General features: G+C 41.8%; 1 protein-coding gene across 4 annotated transcripts in view; it reads right to left on the reverse strand.

The window, feature by feature from the left end:
* Nucleotides 1-337: 337 nt before the first annotated feature.
* Nucleotides 338-21,659, reverse strand: part of WLS (Wnt ligand secretion mediator) — a 108,908-nt gene continuing 87,586 nt past the window's right edge. For 2 of the 4 annotated variants that reach the window (XM_057540774.1, XM_007182903.2), the window contains 3 exons: nucleotides 17,745-17,898; nucleotides 1,690-1,854; nucleotides 338-1,413 (listed from right to left, as the gene is read on the reverse strand). In XM_057540774.1, the coding sequence (XP_057396757.1) occupies nucleotides 1,703-1,854; nucleotides 17,745-17,898 (306 nt within the window). In that variant the 3' untranslated portion in view covers nucleotides 338-1,413; nucleotides 1,690-1,702. The remainder of the gene's footprint in view (nucleotides 1,414-1,689; nucleotides 1,855-17,744; nucleotides 17,899-21,659) is intronic. The other 2 variants (XM_057540782.1, XM_007182905.3) reach the window with 1 other exon arrangement.

The following is a 21,659-nucleotide window of genomic DNA, read 5'->3' on the forward strand; positions in this document are numbered from 1 at the left end:
CCAGTTTGTAGGTGAGGGAACAGCCAGGTCAGGTGGCTTCAACAAGGTCATGCTATGTAATAAATGTTGGGCCTCTGCTAGGAAACTCTGCCTTCTAATCTCAGATCCAGTATTCTTTCTCTCTGCTGCACCATGTTGTCTCTCCAATGGCAGAGTTAAAATACAATGAAACAGGCTATCTGGGGAAGTGGGCATAGGTAGGAGGGTCATAATTTACTTCTAAATCATGTACATTTCCCCCCCACCCTTTCTGTCACACATGCCAGCCTAGGTAGGTTAACCATCCAGTGAAGAAAATGTTACCCTATTTCCAGAAATATATAACACCCCCAAACACTTTGATTTGATGGCAAAATATTTTAATTTTTCATAGAGCTGTTTCCCCCCTACCCCATAGACGCAACACGGAAAAGAATCTGCATGCACGTGTTCTGGCTGAGCATGAGGGCGAGGTGTGCATATACATATATGCATATACATACAGGTTTATTTAAATGATCGGATCTACACTTTCGGAGGCTGTTTGAAGCATCTTATCAAAAGAAAACACATTTTAAGCAAGAGGTTAAAAAAGCTTTTCAGACCCAGAGGCCATTTAATACGATAAATCCTACTTGGGTAGTTTAGCAAACATTTTTTAAAACCCACATCCAACAGACTGGTTAGTATTGAATATACAGATTTGGTTTCAAAGCTGAAATGCCCCTGGTGTAACAGACCTTCTCATGAAATTCAGTTATTTTATATTATGCCATAAAAAATAAGGGCACATATCTATTGACAACTTAAATATTAACTCGATAGGCTACTTGGTGATATAAATAGGGGGAAAAAAAAGTGGTCATGGACTAGGAGAAAGAAGACTATGATACCAGCCCATCTCGGACAGCAAAGAATGTTAAACTCTATCCTAGAATCTAAAACAGGAAAAAAAAGAATCAAATATTCCACTCCATATAGACCCCATCTGGCCCAAACCATCCCCCAAGGAGTGCACCCCCAACACATGAGGTTTACTAACCACCTGCTACAGCTGTTACTATGTCACTAATTAACAATGATCACAGAACATGTGTCATACCAGAGGGTTTGTTATCATACACAATGCATTAGTGGCTGCAGGAATCTTCCTCCAAGAGTTACCATCAGAAGGCAAGCTGACAAACATCCACACTGCTGGTCCAAGTAAACCACAGCTAAGAGACAGAGCATTCATTTGCACGTGGAGCTCTCTGGCACGCTCCCCACTCTAGTTAGAGGGGCTGGGGCGTGGGGGACAGTCCCAGCCGGGTGCTGCAGCCTCCTACTCCTGGGCCTCCTTGCGGGTCAACTTGTAGATCTCGGTGGGTCCATCCACGTGGGTGATAGTGGTGGTGAGCTGGAGTTCTTCCCCACTGTGGACACCCAGATCGCCTGAAACAGGGTTTTTGGTGTTAGATGTGATCAAGGAGAAAGCTGGGATTCGTCTCAGTAACAACCGCCCAACGCCAGAGCTCTTTCACATTCTGAGCTTAGAGAAAAAACCAGGGCACAGACACCTAAAACTAGGGCTGACTCCCACCCTTTGCACTTGGACTTGCCAGTAATTTCTTAGCATTTCCGTCTCCCAGAGAAGACATTTTAATGATAGATGAGTCAGTTTACTGCCTACATTATTCGTAATAATTATTAACATTTAACAGAGCTTACTTTGTGCCTGACGCTATTCTTGATGCTTTATACGTGATGGTTGAAATTTGTCAAATGCGTCTTCTGCGTCTATTGACACGACCATGCGGTTTTTGCCGTATTTAATCCTCACGAGAGCCCTCCGAGGCAGGAACTCTGGTCTTGCCAGCTTTACAGGTGAGGAAGCTGGGAAGGGGGGTCAGGAAGAGGAGCAGACACACGATGGAGCCGGGAACTAGGCCAAGGAAGGTAGGTCTGACTCCAAAATCACGTACACATTCGCTGTGAATAATTTACAAAGCAGCTACGGCCATGTGAAGATAAAGAAGACCTGCCTATATTTACCAACAGATTGGACAGGGCACTACGTGTAATGCTTTTAGGAATAATTAGGGGTTTTCTCCTCCAGGAAAAAAGCATAAGAAACGTGCTCTGAATTTTCTGTTGCCCCCCGGATTCTACACAACATCAGTGTTCTGGAGTCATCACCAGTGGACAAAGGTATTCCTCTGCTAAAATGGAATAATGTGGCCTCTTCTCAACTAGCAGGAGAAAAATAAGTTTCTGTGTTAAACCTTTAAAGTCTGCTACCTGACGTAAGACCATTAAGTGAATATATAGTTGGCAAAGGGAAAACGAATAACACCAAGACCCAATGGTTCTCAGTTAGACTGTATATGGGGTGCACATGTACAGGCATATTTGCAGAGAGGGGTGCTGGAGAACAAAAGGTTAAGGTTATGTCTGGGATTTTTTTTTTTTTACTTACATTGTACACATATGATTTCATAGTTTCTGGAACTGAAATTTTTCCTACTTCAAAGCATGGAATTAAACACACAAGCGCTGTTTTCAATTGGGATTCCATACTATTACTTAGAAGAAAGCTCTGGCCCAACTAATATCTTGTCACTAGTTTAGGAATTGCTGGGCATCCATTAATCTGATGGCCTTAGGACCCTAGTGGTCACCCAACTCACTGGCCCTTCAGGCTGCTTGGCTGATGCCCTTCATGTGTGCCACGGGGTATTCGTTTTTCACTGTAGACCCTCAGCAACTGTGCAACTAAATCAGTCTTATGAAATGCTGGAATTGCAGCTCTCTACCCAGGAGAATCTTTAGTCCCAGAAGCAGGGTCATTAGCTGTTGCAGAGACTGTTAATAGCAATTTGGGGCTGTCCTAGCAAGTGTCCAATCCAAGGACAGGGGGCAGAGCAGGTACCAAAGGGGTATCAGCCCAGACTCCAATGCAACGGCCCCCGGCATGCACCAATAGGGTGGAAAGGCTGCTTAAAGGCTTTGTACAGAGCTGCCTGGGGCCACGTGGAACCATTCATTATACAATGAGGGAGTTTTCCCAGGTCACTAACTTACATTCTCGTTGCTGCAAATTCTAGTCCACTCCTCAGTCAAGAACGGGCTTAAGCCTCAGATTTCTTGGTCAAAGCTAGTTCTGGATTTGCATATCTGGGTGAGCCAACCAAAACTTCAAAGCCGATTTCCTGATCTGCATGTCTGAGAGTCATCAAAATTTCAAAGAGAGTCCTGAGCACCCCAGTAGACCCATTAGTACCTCCAAGTGTTTACCTAAGGAATCCCTTTCACTGAAGACTTCATAGAAATAGATACTAGATTGTAATTCTACTCAGGTTTTGACCCAAAGGCACCAATTATTTAAGCTTAAAATGTGATTCCAATTAGCAGGTCCTGGAAAATGTGTATGATGGTACAGATCCCATCACGTGAAAAAAACAGCCAAAATTACTTGGGCTTTTTAATTTTAACAGGTACCTATATTATAGTGCTTGTCCTGTGTCTGACTCCATTCTAAACACTTTACAAATATTTATGCATTTAATCCTCATTACCAGCCCTTTGAGAGAGGTACTATTTCATCATTTCCATTCTTTTGAAGAAGAAACTGAGGCACAGAGAGGTCAAGTAACTTTCCCAAGACCCAAGCTGATAAATAGTGATGTGGGGTTGAAACCGGAGCAATGAGGCTCCTCAACCTTAGGTTATGCTGACTCTGTGTAAATATTCAAGTTCCCAACACCCATTGAGACTGCCGGTGAAGTACAAATCCACATGCAATACGTTACTGTCATGGATATATATATACACAGCAATTTGGACGAATTGTTCAGCATATTAATTTTGCATTTGCATCTGATGAAAGGAAGTTTATAGCACACAACATCAGTGTACTGATAGTAAGGAGAGCTATTATTTATGAGTATATACCATATGCACTTTTAGGGGCTTAGTGTGCCCTGTATTTCCTAATAAGATGCGAAGACACCAAGGCTCAAATAGGCAATGAATTTCTCTAGTGTGACCAGGCTTGCTCCCAGCAGAGCCGGAATGAGGACCTGGATCAATGAGACTCTGGCTAGGAAAATCCATGATTCATGTGTGGTTTCATTGTACCTTGAAGACCAACATTTTCCCTTTAGGGAACGGATGGGAAAATGACAGTGACATAGCAGGAGTAGGGATCCCGCCATTTGTCTCCAAACTCCATAGACTTCCTCTTCTGCCAAGGTCTCACTCCATCTGCTACCCTCCCTCTCTCAGCTCCAGTGCACAAACATGTTCAAAGTCTCTTCCCTTCCAAGACAACAAAACAAAACAAACCCTTCTGAAAATGTGATATGTTTCTTATTAGGGGGTAGGGGCAGAATAAATGGAAAAGAATAAATTATGAAAGGAAAAGATTTCTTCAGTTTGCAGTAAGTCTCTTTTCCTACTTATGATGTCAGTTCATCTCAGCTAATTAACAATAAGATGAAGGCTTGTTTCTAACCATTGTGAAATGAGACCAATCTCTGCCATGGGATTTAATCTCAAAGGACTATCAGTAGATCCACATCTATGGTATGACATCCACAGATATGCAGCTGCTGCTTGATTTTAACTGCTGGAATGCATACTGGGGATGCAGAAAGCTACATAAACTGCACTCTAATGATATAATGATGAGCACAGCTTCCTAAGACTGGCAGCATTTTAATGACAATTATTTGTGTAAATGTGGCTACTTTAGTCAAAGAAGGGAAACTTCTAATTTAATTCCAAGGCTGTTTCACAGAATTTGGGAGAGATCCACATTCTTCTAATATTAATAAGGGCTACCTAATTCTGTCCTCACAACCACTAAGGCAAATTAATAACCTCATTACCCAGATGTGGAAGTCAGAAAGCTCTCACACTATGAGTTTGTATTTATTTCTTGAGGTCATACACAGTATACTTTGGAGCCAGCATTCCAAACCATCTGTGTCTACCTCCAAAGATTATGTTCTTTCTATAACACTCCTGACCTTTCTGTGGAATTTTTTACAGTCCCACAACAAACCTCTTCCCATTTTCACCTTCAAAGCTGAGCTCAAATGATAACTCTCTGTAATGATATCCCTGGTTCATGGCAAAATGAGAAAATCAAGGAGAGCGTATTGTTTGTAAAGCTAAATTATTTCCATGCCAAGGACTGTTGTTTACTCTACAATTATATCCTTTCTACATTTTGGGTGTTAACAAAATACTGTATGGTAGGTTTTCTAAAACCTTTAAAAATAAAAAAAATTTTTTTTAAAGAATGTAAATCACCAGCACAGTATCTGCTATGTAATAAGTGATCATTAAAAACACCCACCAATACTTCCTCACATGGGCCGGTCCAGCTCCTCCCTGCTCTGCTCTGCTCTACACGGCTCATCTAGCCCAGCACCCCAGCACTGGAATTCCCCACTGGGGTTTAGGGACAAACACTCAGCTAGAAAACACGTGTGCTTTGGGATGACTCAGCCTTTGTGATCCCTTCTGGGGGATAAGGCAGAGTGGCCTTGGTAGGAAGGGTTCAGGGATCTCTCAATCCCTTTCAACGATTAGATTGGTTTATACCAGGCTTGAAGTGAGCCGTTTCCCATCTACCTCCAAGGTACCTCCAGACACTCAGTGCCAGGCACCTCTAAGGAGGGGAACAATAAATCCCAGACATTTTGCATGAAATCTTAGCATCGTAGTTTGAATTGTACCTCCCCGCCAATCCATTTGTTGAAGTCCTAATTCCCAGTACCTCAGAATGTGACTGTATTTGGACACAGGGTCTTTAAAGAGGTGATTAAGTTAAAATGAAGTCATTAGGGTGAACCCTGATCCAATATAACCATAATTTCTCCTTCTGAGAAAAAAAGAGATGAGGATACAGACATGCACAGAGGGAAGACCATGTGAAGACACAGGCTATCAAGACCCACTTCAGAATCTGAGTCCAGCCCTGGAGGGAAGACCGATTCCATCACTACTCACAGACATCAAGGGGAAGCCAGCCTGGCCATGGGTAGGTGCGTGTCACTTAACACACAAGCAGGGGAAAGATCTGCAACAAAAGGCAGCCACTGTCAAAGCCTCATGACTCAAACCAAACATTTACTGAGGCAACAAAAGCCAAAGCCACCTTTCCTGTGAAACAAGCAGCAGGAGACCTCAGAAGCCTCCAGAAGCAAAACTGACACTGAACGGTAGCTACCAAGACACAGGGCCTGGGGTTGCTGCTGTGGCTTCCAGCAGAAAGAATGTATCAGACAGAAGACATTTAGTGGGAATAGAAATAGAAAGGAACCTGTTGGCACTTAGAGTGTCTCCTGTTCCCTCTGTCATAGTCATCCAGTCAGGAATTCCATTTCTCACTTTTTTTCCAAAACCTTCTGATAAGAATTTTATAAACAAAATAACACAAAATGAAAGCTAGTATCAATAACTGACTTCATAAGCAACTCCAACTTTTTTTCCCTACATGAACTGGTGACTGAGGGGATCTGGACAGTGTGTCCTGTGTGCAGGGCATCAATGGTGTACCCCTGAGAGATGAAGCCTTTGCTCCAGGCTAAGGGTTAACATCAGCCTGTGTTGCAGTTTGTTTCTGCCTGGGAAGAGATCCAGAATGATTCGCAGATTGATTATGCAAACAGGTAAAAGGAAAAGCTTTAATGAAAAGGCATCAGGAGCACGGCAGAAAATGTGAATGGTCCTTGAAAGAGAAGGTCTAAAGTATCTTTGCTAAATTAAAGAAAAAAAAGTATATGTATGTCTATATATGTATACACATATATACATATATACACATAAAATGACTATATGTAAACAGATACATATGTATACATTGATAGTCTCTCTCTATATTTTTAACACATTAAAAACTATTCAGTTTTATTAATTAACGTATATTAAGTACACACATGGTCTAAATAAAGCCTTTCAAAATCCACTGTATGATTCTCAATCAAAATACAGATTACACGCATTCAAAAACACTCCTGTTCTTCTGATATAAGAATCTGAGAATTGGGATCTCTATGGTTTACAAAACTAAGGGTAATCGTTTAGTAAACATGGACGGAAATTAATTTTATGACCATATATATATAGACTGACTTGAATGTGTTTACACCAACGCTGCAGCTATGGTGGATCAACCGACAGTCAGGAACCTGGAGCACCATGCCCTTGCGGCACCACTCAGCCGCTGACAACATGAAAACATTCTGGCTTGGACACCCTGGCTGGAGTTGTCCTGCCACGTCCCATGTTTCAGGAGGCAGAGGAGGAAGTCTTGTCTCCTAGATCAGACTACTAGCTCTGTGAGAGCAAGCATGAGTCTTTGTCACTCATCCTCTCAAACCCAGCACAGTGCGAAGCAGTGAGGCGCTCACTGGTTCATTTTTAAGGCTCATTTTCCGAGCCACACGATAAACAGAATTATGTGAGAGAAAATGTTCTTTGGAAACTGACCCTTTCTCAAATCTGCTGCCCGCTTTGTTTCTCTCTGTCCATTCCTTGACCAAAAGGGAGAAGCAAAAGTCTGTGCTCTCTGCTTTTATTTCCTTCCTATCCACTCCCCCTCTACACACACACACACACACACACACACACACACACACACACACACACACACATTTCTCGGCATCTCTCTCCATGTCCCAAACAAAACAACACTTCTCAATGGTTCTTTCTCTTTCCTTAGCCCCTCTGGCCTCTGCTGCATCAGAAACTGCTTGCCAAGTTCCTGGAAATGAGCTTTTTCCAGAGCTTCACTCAGGATCCATCTCACGAAGGCAAGAAGAGCCACACATCTAGGATTCATTCTCCATAGCAAGAGATCCAAATTCTTGGCTCTGGACCTTAAAAGCTAGAGTGGGGAGGGAGTCCAAGCCATTTAAAAATAAAAACTTTCCACAAGAAAGGAAAAGGAGCATGGGAAGGCTGAGGAAGGAGGAGGAATGCCATCCAGAGAGTCGGAGAATTTAAAAATACAGTGTAGGGCAGTGTGGGAAGACGAGGAGTTTGTGTCTCCCCACAACTTGGGCACCGGCAGGATGCTGGTGGGGGACCTCGAAGCCCAAGGTGACAGGAGGAACCCCCAAGCGAACTGGTAGGACGTGGGGGGACTGAGGAGGTAGGAGAAGTGGAGGCCAGACAGGACCAGTGCCCTCGAAGGGTGGCTGAGAGGGGGAAGGGGTTCACCCTTGGAGGCTTGGATTGGGGGAGTACACCTAGTGCATCCCCTGCCCAATCGTCCAGAGAAGTCTGCCTGACTCTTGGGCCAGGTCCTATGCCCTCAGAGGCCCACTCCAGGCTGCGTGGGTCTTGGGGGCAAAGGAGGGAGACCGGGAGGAGATCAGGAGAGGCGGGCAGGAGGCGGCCTCCAGGACCAGAGGAGCGGGAGAGGAGCACAGGGCGTTGGCCCCACCCACTCGAGCCCGGGAAACCTACTGAGCTCCCAGGTGGGGTCCCCAGTGCTCTGAGACCAGAGGCGGGAAGCACGCCTGGGCCCCTTCTGTTCCATTGAGCCTAAGCCCCACCCCCAACACCCCCAGGGCCTTTTCCAGTCCTGTGGGTCCTAAGCATAGGGCGCACCCACTGCCCAAACTCCACCCCTGCTTAGGCCCCACCCTCCATAGCCAAGGCCTTTTCCACCTTTCCTTCTTTTCTCCTCCTCTTTTTTACTATTGTGGTTCTGTTTTGCCTTCCAGTTGTTGTTTCATCTCTATTTTTATTTTTATGTTCTTTCTAACATATCTGTTAATTTCTTAGTATAATTTTATTTTTTACTTTGTTATTATTCTCCCCCCCTTTTTTTTTTTGGCTGCTCCGGGTGGCTTGTGGGATCTTGGTTCACGAGCTGGGGGTCTGGCCCAAGATCCTGCGGTGGGAGCTCCGAGTCTGAACCACTGGACTAACAGAGAACCTCAGACTCCAAGGAATAGTCACCAGAGTGAGGTCTCCTGGAGGTCCTCATCTCAGCACCAAGACCGAGCTCTACCCAACAGTCTACAAACTCCAGTGTTGGAAGCCTCAGGCCAAACAACCAGTAAGACAGGAACACAATCCCACTCATCAAAAAAAAAAAAAAAAAAAAAAGAGACAGCAAAAAAATATGTCACAGATGAAGGAGCAAGGTAAAAACCTATAAGACCAAATAAATGAAGAGGAAATAGGCAATCTACCTGAAAAATAATTCAGAGTAATGATAATAAAGATGATCCAGAATCTCAGAAATAGAATGGAGGCACAGATTGAGAAAATACAAGAAATGTTTAAGAAAGATCTAGAAGAACTAAAGAACAAACAAACACAGATGAACAACACAATAACTGAAATGAAAAATACACTAGAAGGAATCAGTGACAGAATATAACTGAGGCACAGGAACGAATAAGTGAGCTGGAAGACAGAAGGGTGGAAATACCTGCCGAGGAGCAGAATAAAGAAAAAAGAATGAAAAGAATTGAAGACAATCTCAGAGACTGCTGGGACAACACTAAACGCACCAACATTCAAATTATAGGGGTCCCAGAAGAAGAAGAGAAAAAGAACGGGTCTGAGGAAATATTTGAAGAGATTATAGTGGAAAACTTCCCTAACATGGGAAAGGAAATAGTCACCCAAGTCCAAGAAGCACAGAGAGTCCCATCCAGGATAAACCCCAAGAGAAACACATCAAACCACATATTTATCAAACTAACAAAAATTAAATTCAAAGAAAATATATTAAAAGCAGCAAGGGAAAAACAAAAAATAACATACAAAGGAAATCCCATAAGGTTATCAGCTGACTTTTCAGCAGAAACTCTGCAGGCCATAAGGGAGTGGCAGGATATACTTTAAGTGATGAAAGAGGAAAACATACAACCAAGATAACTCTACCCAGCAAGTATCTTATTCAGATTCGATGGAGAAATCAAAAGCTTTTCAGACAAGCCAAAGCTAAGAGAATTCAAAACCACCAAACCAGCTTTACAACAAATGCTAAAGGAACTTCTCTAGGCAGGAAACACAAGAGAAGAAAAAGACCCACAAAAACAAACCCAAAACAATTAAGAAAATGGTAATAGGAACATACATATCGATAATAACCTTGAACATAAATGGATTAAATGCCCCAACCAAAAGACACAGACTGGCTAAATGGATACAAAAACAAGACCCATATATATGCCTGTCTACAAGAGACCCACTTCAGACCTAGGGACACATACAGACTGAAAGTGAAGGGATGGAAAAAGATATTCCATGCAAATGGAAATCACAAGAAAGCTGGAGTAGCAATATGCATATCAGATAAAATAGACTTTAAAATAAAGACTGTTACAAGAGATAAGGAAGGACACTACATAATGATCAAGGGATCAATCCAAGAAGAAGATATAACAATTATAAATGTTTAGGCACCTAACATAGGGTGCATAAACCCACCTCAAGACATAAGGCCAACGCTAACAACCATGAAAGGGGAAATTGACAGTAACACAATAATAGTAGGGGACTTTAACACCCCACTTACACCAATGGACAGATCATCCAAACAGAAAATAAATAAGGAAACACAAGCTTTAGATGACACAATAGACCAGATAGATTTAATTGATATTTATAGAACATTCCACCTGAAAGTTGCAGAATACACTTTCTTCTCAAGTAGACACAGAACATTCCCCAGGATAGATCACCTCTTGGGTCACAAATCAAGCCTCGATAAATTTAAGAAAATTGAAATCATCAAGCATCTTTTCTGACCACAACGCTATGAGACTAGAAATCAATTACAGGAAAAAAACTGTAAAAACCACAAATACATGGAGGCTAAACAGTGAGCTACTAAATAACCAAGAGATCACTGAGGAAATCAAAGAAGAAATAAAAAAATACACAGAAACAAATGACAATGAAAACATGATGACCCAAAACCTATGGAACACAAAAGCAGTTCTAAGAGGGAAGTTTATAGCAATTCAATCTCACCTCAAGAAACAAGAAAAGACTCAAATAAACAATCTAACCTTAGACCTAAAGCAATTAGAGAAAGAAGAACAAAAATACCCCAAAGTTAGCAGAAGGAAAGAAATCATAAAGATCAGATCAGAAATAAATTAAAAAGAAATGAAGGAAACGATAGCAAGTCAATAAAACTAAAAGCTGGTTCTTTGAGAAGATAAACAAAATTGATAAACCCTTAGCCAGACTCATCAAGAAAAAAGGGGAGAGGATGCAAATCAATAAAATTAGAAATGAAAAAGGAGAAATCACAACTGACACCACAGAAATACAAAGGATTACAAGACACTACTACAAACTATATGCCAATGAAATGGACAACCATGAAGAAATGGACAAATTCTTGGAAAGGTACAATTTTCCAAGACTGAACCAGGAAGAATTAGAAAATATAAACAGACCTATCACAAGTAATGAAATTGAAACTGCAATTAAAACTCTTCCAACAAACAAAAATCCAGGACCAGATGGCTTCACAGGCAAATTCTATCAAACATTTAGAGAAGAGCTAACACTGATTCTTCTCAAACTCTTCCAAAAAATTGCAGGGGGAGGAACACTCCCAAATTCATTCTACAAAGCTACCATCACCCTGATACCAAAACCAGAAAAAGATATTACAAAAAAAGAAAATTATAGACCAATATCACTGATGAACATAGACGCAAAAATCCTGAACAAAATACTAGCAAACAGAATCCAACAACACATTAAAAGGGTCATACACCATGATCAAGTGGGATTTATCCCAGGGATGCAAGGATTCTTCAATATATGCAAATCAATCAATGTGATACACCATATTAACAAATTGAAGAATAAAAACCATATGATCACCTCAATAGATGCAGGAAAAAGCCTTTCACAAAATTCAACACCAATTTATGATAAAAACTCTCCAGAAAATGGGCACAGAGGGAACCTAACTCAACATAATAAAGGCCACATATCACAAAGCCACAGCAAACATCATACTCAGTGGTGAAAAACTGAAAGCATTTCTATTAAGATCTGGAATAAGACAAGGATGTCCACTCTCACCACTCTTATTCAACATAGTTTTGGAAGACCTAGCCACAGCAATCAGAGAAGAAAAAGAAATAAAAGGAATACAAATGGGAAAAGAAGAAATAAAACTGTCACTGTTTGCAGATGACATGATACTATACATAGAAAATCCTAAAGATGCCACCAGAAAACTACTAGAACTAATCAATGAATTTGGTAAGGTTGCAGGATACAAAATTAATGCACAGAAATCTCTGGTATTCCTATACACTAACAACAAAAAAATCAGAAAGAGAAATTAAGGAAACAATCCCATTTACCATTACAACAAAAAGAATAAAATACCTAGGAATAAACCTGCCTAAGGAGGCGAAAGACTTGTACTCAGAAAACTATAAAACACTGATGAAAGAAATCAAAGATGACATAAACAGATGGAGAAATACACCATGTTCTTGGATTGTCAAAATGACTACACTACCCAAAGCAATCTACAGATTCAATGCAATCCCTATCAAATTACCAATGGCATTCTTCAGAGAATTAGAACAAAAAATTTTACAGTTTGGAAACACAAAAGACCCTGAATAGCCAAAGCAATCTTGAGAAAGAAAAACGGAGCTGGAGGAATCAGACTCCCTGACTTCAAACTATACTACAAAGCTACAGTAATCAAGACAGTATGGTACTGGCATAAAAACAAAAATATAGATCAATGGTACAGGATAGAAAGCCTAGAGATAAACCCACGCACATATGGCCACCTAATTTACGACAAGGGAGGCAAGAACATACAATGGAGAAAAGGCAGCCTCTTCAATAAGTGGTGCTGGGAAAACTGGACAGCTACATGGAAAAGAATGAAATTAGAACACTACCTAACACCATACACAAAAATAAACTCCAAATGGATTAAAGACCTAAATGTAAGACCAGACACTATAAAACTCTTAGAGGAAAACACAGGAAAAACACTCTTTGACATAAACCACAGCAAGATCTTTTTTCACCCACCTCCTAGAGTAATGAAAATAAAAACAAAAATAAACAAATGGGACCTAATTAAACTTAAAAGCTTTTGCACAGCAAAGGAAACCGTAAACAAAATGAAAAGCCAACCCTCAGAATGGGAGAAAATATTTGCAAATGAAACAACGGACAAAGGATCAATCTCCAAACTATACAAACAGCTCATGGAGCTCAATATCAAAAAAACAAACAATCCAATTTAAAAATGAACAGAAGACCTAAATAGACATTTCACCAAAGAAGACATACAGATGGCCAAGAGGCAAATGAAAAGATGCTCAACATCACTAATTATTAGAGAAATGCAAATCCAAACTACAATGAGTTATCACCTCACACCAGTCATAATGGCCATCATCAAAAAATCTAGAAACAGTAAATGCTGGAAAGGGTGTAGTGTAAAGGGAACCCTCCTGCACTGTTGGTGGGAATGTAAATTGATACAGTCACTACGGAGAACAGTATGGAGGTTCCTTAAAAAACTAAAAATAGAACTACCATATGACCCAGCAATCCCACTACTGGGCATATACCCTGAGAAAACCATAATTCAAAAAGAGACATGTACCACAGTGTTCATTGCAGCACTATTTACAATACCCAGGACATGGAAGCAACCTAAATGTCCATCGACAGATGAATGGATAAAGAAGATGTGGCACATATATACAATGGAATATTACTCAGCCATAAAAAGGAACGAAACTGAGTTATTTGTAGTGAGGTGGATGGACCTAGAGTCTGTCATACAGAGTGAAGTAAGTCAGAAAGAGAAAAACAAATACCATATGCTAATGCATCTATATGGAATCTAAAAAAACAACAACATAAAAATGGTACTGATGAACTTAGTGGCAGGGCAGTAACAAAGACGTAGACATAGAGAATGGACTTGAGGACACGGAGGGGAGGGGGAAGCCTTGGCGAAGTGAGAGTAGCATGGACATATATACACTACCAAATGTAAAATAGATAGCTAGTGGGAAGCAGCAGCATAGCACAGGGAGAGCAGCTCGGTGCTTTGTTATGACCTAGAGCGGTGGGATAAGGAGGGTGGGAGGGAGGTTCAAGACGGAGGGGATATGGGGATGTATGTATGCACGTGGCTGATTCACTTTGTTGTGCAACAGAGGCTAGTGCAGTATTGTGAAGCAGCTATACTCCAATAAAGATATTTAAAAAAAAATACAGTGTATCCCTCTGAGAGTTCATTTTCTAGGTTTCCATGTAATATTCCAAATTAGCTTTTTCCAAGGAGCTTCAAAATCTTGACAAACGCTCCATAATTCCTACGATACACTGTGTGATCTGGCGGCGGATGAAGAGATGAAAAGGGAAGAGAGCAGAGAAGGAAAATGATCGGAGAACCCAACTTGGAAGAGCCCTTTCCAAATGCACAGGGCACAGCACCAGTCAGGTAAGCTAAGGGCACAACAAGCTGCTAGGGGCTTACGGGCTTCTGCAAAGTCACAGTGGGTCATGTCACCACTGCAGGGCTGCTAAATCGTGTGACTAAAAATTGTGTTTATGATCAGAACAGGGTCCCAAAAGAGTCTGCCTGCTAGATTGCTTGAATGTTTTTCAACAAGGGCCCTATTGGCATTTTGGGCGGGATAACTCTTTACTACAAGGGACTGTTTTGCTCCTTGTAGGACATTTAGCATCCCTAGAATCTGGCCACTAAATGCCAGTGGCACGTCCCAGTCATAAATGACAATCCAGTACAGCCATGGACATTTCCAAACACCTCTTTGCAAGGGATTCAGTGGATATGACCTCCTGTTGAGAATAGCTTTTGAGCTTTCAGTGAAATTACAGATCTGTGTGTTGTGTAGACTTCAAAAACAACAACAAATCTGCTGGGGAACAAATCAAGTTCTATTGTCAACGGCAAGGTTCGAAGCCTAGGAGGGTCGCTGCTGTGCTGTGTAAGACGTCCTCGTGGGAACTGCCTAACACTTGGCTCGCAGCTCAAGCATCTGACCCCACAGGGTAGCAGGCAGTCATCCTGCCTCGGCAGGCCTGGCCACAGCTCTGGCCTCCCATGTGCCTGAAAGTGTTGGGCTTGGGCGAATTCTCACCAGTGTTTAGAAATCCCTTACGTGTGACGGAATCACCCCCTGGGCTGCCACTTTAGGAAAGGAGGTGCTCTTCTGCCCCTTCCTTGCTAATGGGAATGAAGAGAACCATAGAGTTTTACGGTCCCAAAAGATTTTAAGAGATCACGTACAGGTGGGAGAAGTGGTGCACAGAGAGGGAAGCAGTTCGCCACCAGTCACACAGCAAAAACAACCAGAATAGTTTACGTCTATAAAGTGCTGTAGCACGCAGTCAGTACTCAATAACTGTTACCCGCTAGGATTATTATTCCAACATCCCAGGAAGTCCAGCCATTGCTTTAGGTGGTATTTCCCTGGAAGGCAGGAACTCCACTTACTAGGTTCCTGCTTAATACTCCCAAGTCAAGGACAAGTCCATATGGTTTCTGTCAAAGTCCAAGAGGATGGCCATGAAATGAAATCAAGATTCTTGTTCACAAGCCCAGAATCCCTTCCTTTGGCATTATGGAGGGCCACTAAGAGACCACATGCTCCCATTACCACGCATACAGTAAAACACAGAGTGCTGGCAGTGGAAAGGAAGTTGAAGGCTACCTGGCTCACAAGCTTTGTAGAAGGGAAGTCAATCAAACCAAGAGCTGGGCAGGTGGGTAGGTGAGCCAAAGGTCTTTGTTCTTGCCCAGGACCCACGGCCAGAGATGGACTTGATAGTGTGACAGGAAGTCATGGAGTAGAAAGAAAGAGAGGCCTGGTGTCTAGGATGCTTTTGTACAGAAGAGGCAGGTGTAATACTGGGGACAGATGGTGGTTGAGACCATTCCACGACCCTTGATCCTCAGCACAGATGCCCTCCTCTCCCTGCTCCATCCCTCATGTCATCTCAAGGTGACCTATCTCAAGATCACTGGCCCATCTGTGAAATAAGAAAGCTAATCTAGAACTCTTATTTCTAAAGCATTAATGCATTCAACATTTTCAAAGCACCCTTAAGAACCGATCCTGGCCCTTAAGGAGTTAAGTGTTCCAGCAAGAGAGAGAAGGCACAGGCAAACTCATCTACTACACCTACACAGTGAGTGTCACGTGAAAAGTGTAGTCATGTTCCCCCAGGCCTGCTCTTCAGAACACTAGTTCCAAAAGATACCATGCCTGGAAAAAGGGTTCCAGGGCCAAATGATTTAATAGTTTGGAAGTGGGACTACCCTGGTGGTCCAGTGGTTAAGACTCTGTGCTCCCAACGCAGGGGGCCCAGGTTTGATCCCTGGTCCGGGAAATAGATCCCGCATGCCACAACTAAAGATCCCATATACCACAACTACAGATCCGTGTGCCGCAATTAAGACCCAGCACAGCCGAATAAATAAATAAATAAATAATTTTTAAAAATAATTTGGAAGTGCTGTTACCCCCACCCATTTTAGAAGACATAGTACAAATTAATGTGCTAAAGGCATTAAGATATCTTGCAGTAAAATCATATTAATGCTGATTAAAAACCCAATGATTCTCAAACTCATTTGACTACTAAAGCCTACCAACATCCCATGGCAACAATATTCTATCGAATGTAATTTGCCCGACTCCAAGTGGGGTGATCAGGAATGGATTTGAAGGAGGAGAAAACATTTTGAACGGACCCAGAAGACGAGTAGGGTTTTATCAGGCCCAGATGGAGGGGGGATATGAATCCATCAACTCAGCAGACACTTGCTGAGCACTTCCTATGAGCAAGGCCAACCCTTGGTGCCATGCAGACATGCAGACCTTAAAGCCCTGATCTCTGCTTCAGGGCAGAGTGAAGGGCGCTGCCTCTGATTTGACAAAAAGCATCTTTTGTTGGGGGAATAGGAGGCACATGGCCAGGGTAAAGCAGGCATGAAAAAGGGAAGAAAGAGTAAGGGTGGAGCCAAACAATGTAGGCCTAAGTATGCAAAGAAAAAGGAGCTCTCAGATGTGTTGTTTACCAGGTCACCTCTTCCATGTTAACAGCACTGGCCCAGGCAGTAATGTTCATTTCCCTCTGCCATGGCTGGTAGAGAAACCCCAGGCAAGCCTCTCCTTTCTCTGGGTCTCAGTTTCCTCATCTATAAAATGACTGGACTAAGTTCTCCAAGGCTCCTTGCAGCAGCACCAAAGACAGCACATACAAGCACTTCAGGGGAGGAAGGCTATGGGGACAGGAGAATAGCTACTGGTTTGGATGTGTCAACAGGCTTGCAGGAGAACGAGCAGAGGAAAAACGAAGCTAGCTCCACTTCAACTCAGGGCTCAGTCCCCATCCACCCGATATCTCAGCTTGTGGTTCTCAAACTAGAAGAATAAATGTAGCACACTTTCCAACAGTCAATTTTGTTCAAAGAATTGAAGAAAGTAAATTTAATGTTTGTCCTAAGACTGGGAGATATTGTAGACTAGAATGCAATATTCCCAATGTATTTTAAAGATTTTTTTAAAATGAGGACTTATAGAAATATCTGCCCTATGCTGGCATTTTGTCTTATGGCCCCAGAGTCCCTGGAGGTGTTCATTCACACTTGGAGGGAACGTTCGACTGGGGAACCCAGAGTCTTTGCTATCTAAGTCTTGTAGAGACAGAAGCCTACTTATCCTGATTAAGGCTATGCCAAAGAGGCTGGAACTCACCATTGGACTGGTCTTCCCCATAGTTCTTATGGGATGGCGCATACAAGAACATCAAAGCAAAGACATACAGGTTCCACATGCCATAGATGCCTGTAAAAAAGGCACTGTTCACTTGGACCGTGACGCCGCCCCACTTCCAATGGCCTTCAGTCACCTACAGGATAAAGAAGTGACATTCAGTTGGAACCAAGAAGAAACAACTCCAACATAGGAACCAACTAACACAAACACCAAGTCTCTTCCCTATATGGGAAAGTGAAGGGCCCTGTAAGATTCCACCTTTTAATCCGAATCATACTAGTATGAATTAAGGTTAATTGAGGGCTTACTATGTGTCAGGCACAAAGTCAGTGGTTCTCCTCTTGGCTGCACATCAGCATCACCTGGGTAGTGTCTCTTCCTAAAACAGCAGCACATCTTTATCCCTAATTTAATGAAACGGCATTTGAGTCTTAACGTTTATCTACGATTATAGTTCCTCCTCTGCTACCTGTCTTCCCAGCTGGATGTAAACTCCCTGCAGGCAGAGACCAGTTCTGGGTTGTTTTCTGCCGTATCTTCAGCACCTGATATACCACAGGGTTGGTTAAATAAACAAATGGGTCCTCGGAGTGAGTAGTTTTCCTGAGGGGGGCAGTATGGAGAAGCAGAAGGACACAGGCTGGAAGTCAGAGACCTGGATTCAAGTCCAGGCTCTACCACTCACTTTCTGTTTAATGTAAGAGAAGTAAGATTAAGACTCTAAACTTCAGTTTTCTGAAGTGCAAAACAAAAACTTGCAGGGTTACTAAGGAGAATTAAGTAAAAATATTTCTAGAAATTTCCTGGCACACAGAAAACCCTCAAAAAATCTTATTTTATAATGTCACCCTATGTAAGTCACTCACGAAGGTAACTATGAAGCTTTCATATGCTTTACAATTTGGCAAGAATGTTTTGAGGCTGGTTTTGTCTATGTTAACGACTTGGTAATTGTTTTAAGGGCTGATGACATATGGTTTGCACTAAGAACTGTCAAGAAAACTGTTGAGCAGAGGAACTAATAATTTGTGCCAGCTCTGAGATCAATGAAATGATTTTGACCACTTCTGCTTGCTACAGGAAATCTTAAATGGGAGTAAAAGAAAGTATTGGACAGATGTTCTTGTGATGAGGCTGGGTTATGTAAACCATATCTAGGAGCCCCTCCTTCTAGGAGCTAAAGTGTAAAATGGCAAGCTACCTCTAAATGTTAATGACTTAAACAAGCAGGTTGATTTCACCTCCTGTTTATGAGGCAGTGGGTCTATATTCATTTGGTACCCTCTGTATAACCCATGACCCACAGGGGCCCCAGGCAGAATAAAGCTATAAGGACAGGTATTTCCTTCTGAAAGACCTGGAGTGTCAGTTAACCAGGTTAATGGATTATAGACTTGCCAGTTTTAGTTTGGCCTTGTTAATACATAATTTTTCATTTTTGTGATTCATAAACAAACCACCACCACTAACTCTTATTTACTTTGGGAAATAATTCACTTTATATGACATGCTCAGGAAAGTTTTTTTGGCAAAGAAGGATTTCATAACCATCAATGATTTTAGAAAAATGTACCAGCATTCAAGCTATTTAGGACTGCTTCTTAGAAACATCTCCAAATGTCACTCTTCTTACTTTTAAGTACAGAATACCCTATCTTTATAAAAATTACAATACTTAGAGCATACTTAAGATGATTTTTAATGTATATAATGGAAGGGGAGAAGTAGCCTTAAAACAGTTTTTGGAAATCCATGTACCTGCTATCATAACAAAGGGAACTCTTCTTTATGTGATCAAGGAGGGGAAATGAGGCTGGGAGAGCTAAAGGTAATGTGGAGTAAGGCATTTCTTATTTTCTTCTACTCTGTTAAGGCAGTGGGCCCCTCAGCTAGGGGAAGGGCCTGCAGGAGAGCCTACTTCCCATAATATAAGCTGGGAATACTCAGTACTGACAACTTTGCTGAAATTGATTCTTGCTGGGACTGGCATAACTGACCCATCTAAGGAAACACCCCCCTGCATGCCTGGTACACAATGGCGCTCTACAGACAGATATTTGTTGAATCAATACGGGCAAAAGCACAGGGACGCGTGCAAGAATGCCAGCACAAATACAGGGAGGTAGAAAGGGGGTACAGAAAGAGTCACTTTTAGGAAATATCTGACTAAGAAGTAAAAAGAAAATATTGCAGTCCATAGTAAACCATAATAATTACACTTAAAAGTAAAAGGAGTAGTCAATGACCTAATGAGTAGTCAATAGGTCAAATCATTTAAATAGTGCTCTCTACTATATTCCTTTATTATCACTTAAAACAAATCGTTAACGTAGATATTAACAAAGCTAAGACTTTTAGAAATAATAACAAGGATAATGATAGTTAACGTTTATTCAGTGCTAATGATGTGTCAGGCACTATACTAAGAACTGTACGTGGAAGATATCATTTAGTCTTAATAACAATTCTATGAGGTAGGCAGGTAATATCTCCACTCAACTGATGGGTAAACTGTGACACAGAGTATCTTGCCCAAGATTTCTCAGCCAGAAAGTTGTGGCTCTGACCCACCAAAAAAGGTGGGTGTTCCTAACCATTATACAGCACAAGAGTAGGAATATTATCTTAAATAGGATGAGTCTCTTAGTTAGAGAGACTAAGAGGCAACTATTATGTCAGGTCAAATTTCCTTTGAAATTCACTTAATTGAGCACAATGCACATATTTATACAGTATGTGTGTATATATATATATACACATATACATACACAGGTTTTTATATTCAAATCTGTAATTATATGAACTATGTATCCCAGATGCAGTAATGTTCGGTATATAGCAAACTAGATATATATGCAAAATGCAGTTTTACAGTAGAAACACTGAAAGGACATGCTTATACTATGAGAGACGCACTGGAACCAGGACTGGCTGAGGACACAGTAGATTCATGCCCCCATCTCACGCTTGCTTTGGGACACCTGCACTTGTTTAAAATGGAGTTGCAGAATTACCCACACTATTTGATTTGTAATCTCTAAATGCATTACTTCCTGCTGAGGGCAAGGAGTTGCATTTGCATAAACGGACTGTATACATAATGTCACTCTACTGTTTGGAGACCCCATTGTGCTTTCCCCTCTTCTCTCTCAATTATTCATGCCTGAGACATCCTGAGCTCCGAGTACATTCCCACCAATATGTACCACGATGAGCAGCCTCAACAGAGCAGGCCTTGTAAATCCAAAATCTTATTAATGGCAAGGCAAAGAGGTGACAGTCACCCCCTTTAAACTTCCAGAGAGAAAGATCAGGTAGCCCCAACCAAAAAAAAAAAAAAAGAAAAGAATCTCCCCTCTGCCTGAAGTCTTATTTCTAAAAGTCCCCGTTTTTCCTGATTTCACATTTGAACAATTTACTTTTGTGTGAAACCACCCAATTATACCCCTGTAGCCAAGTGAAGGTCAAATCCCTTTACACCCAGTAGTCTTGACAACCAACATTCCACTTTACAGCGAGATTTCCAAATCCCAGACACAGGCTCTCTTACTGGAAACATTTCCTCTGTAAGTAACAGAATGAAGTGATCACATACAAAAAAAAAAGAACTGGGGAAGGCTCTCTGGGAGTTTGCTGCACGTGGCTCGACCTGAATGTCAGGCACCTGGAATCCCCTTAGTGAAGGTCAGTGACCGTCTTTCCTGCATTGCACTTCTGTTCCCTACTGCCTGCCACCCCTAAATGGAATGCCTCTCTCTTTGCCAGAGGGAAGGGGCTAAAATACCAGACTGTGAGGTGCCATCACTTGGTTGCTATGCCTGAGGCCATTTAAATGGCAGGCATTAAAAGACTGCACCTCAGTCCCCAACTACAAAGCCTCAAGGTCACTGCATT

This window comes from Balaenoptera acutorostrata, chromosome 1 (genome assembly GCF_949987535.1).
Source record: "Balaenoptera acutorostrata chromosome 1, mBalAcu1.1, whole genome shotgun sequence".
Classification (NCBI taxonomy): Eukaryota; Metazoa; Chordata; class Mammalia; order Artiodactyla; family Balaenopteridae; genus Balaenoptera; species Balaenoptera acutorostrata.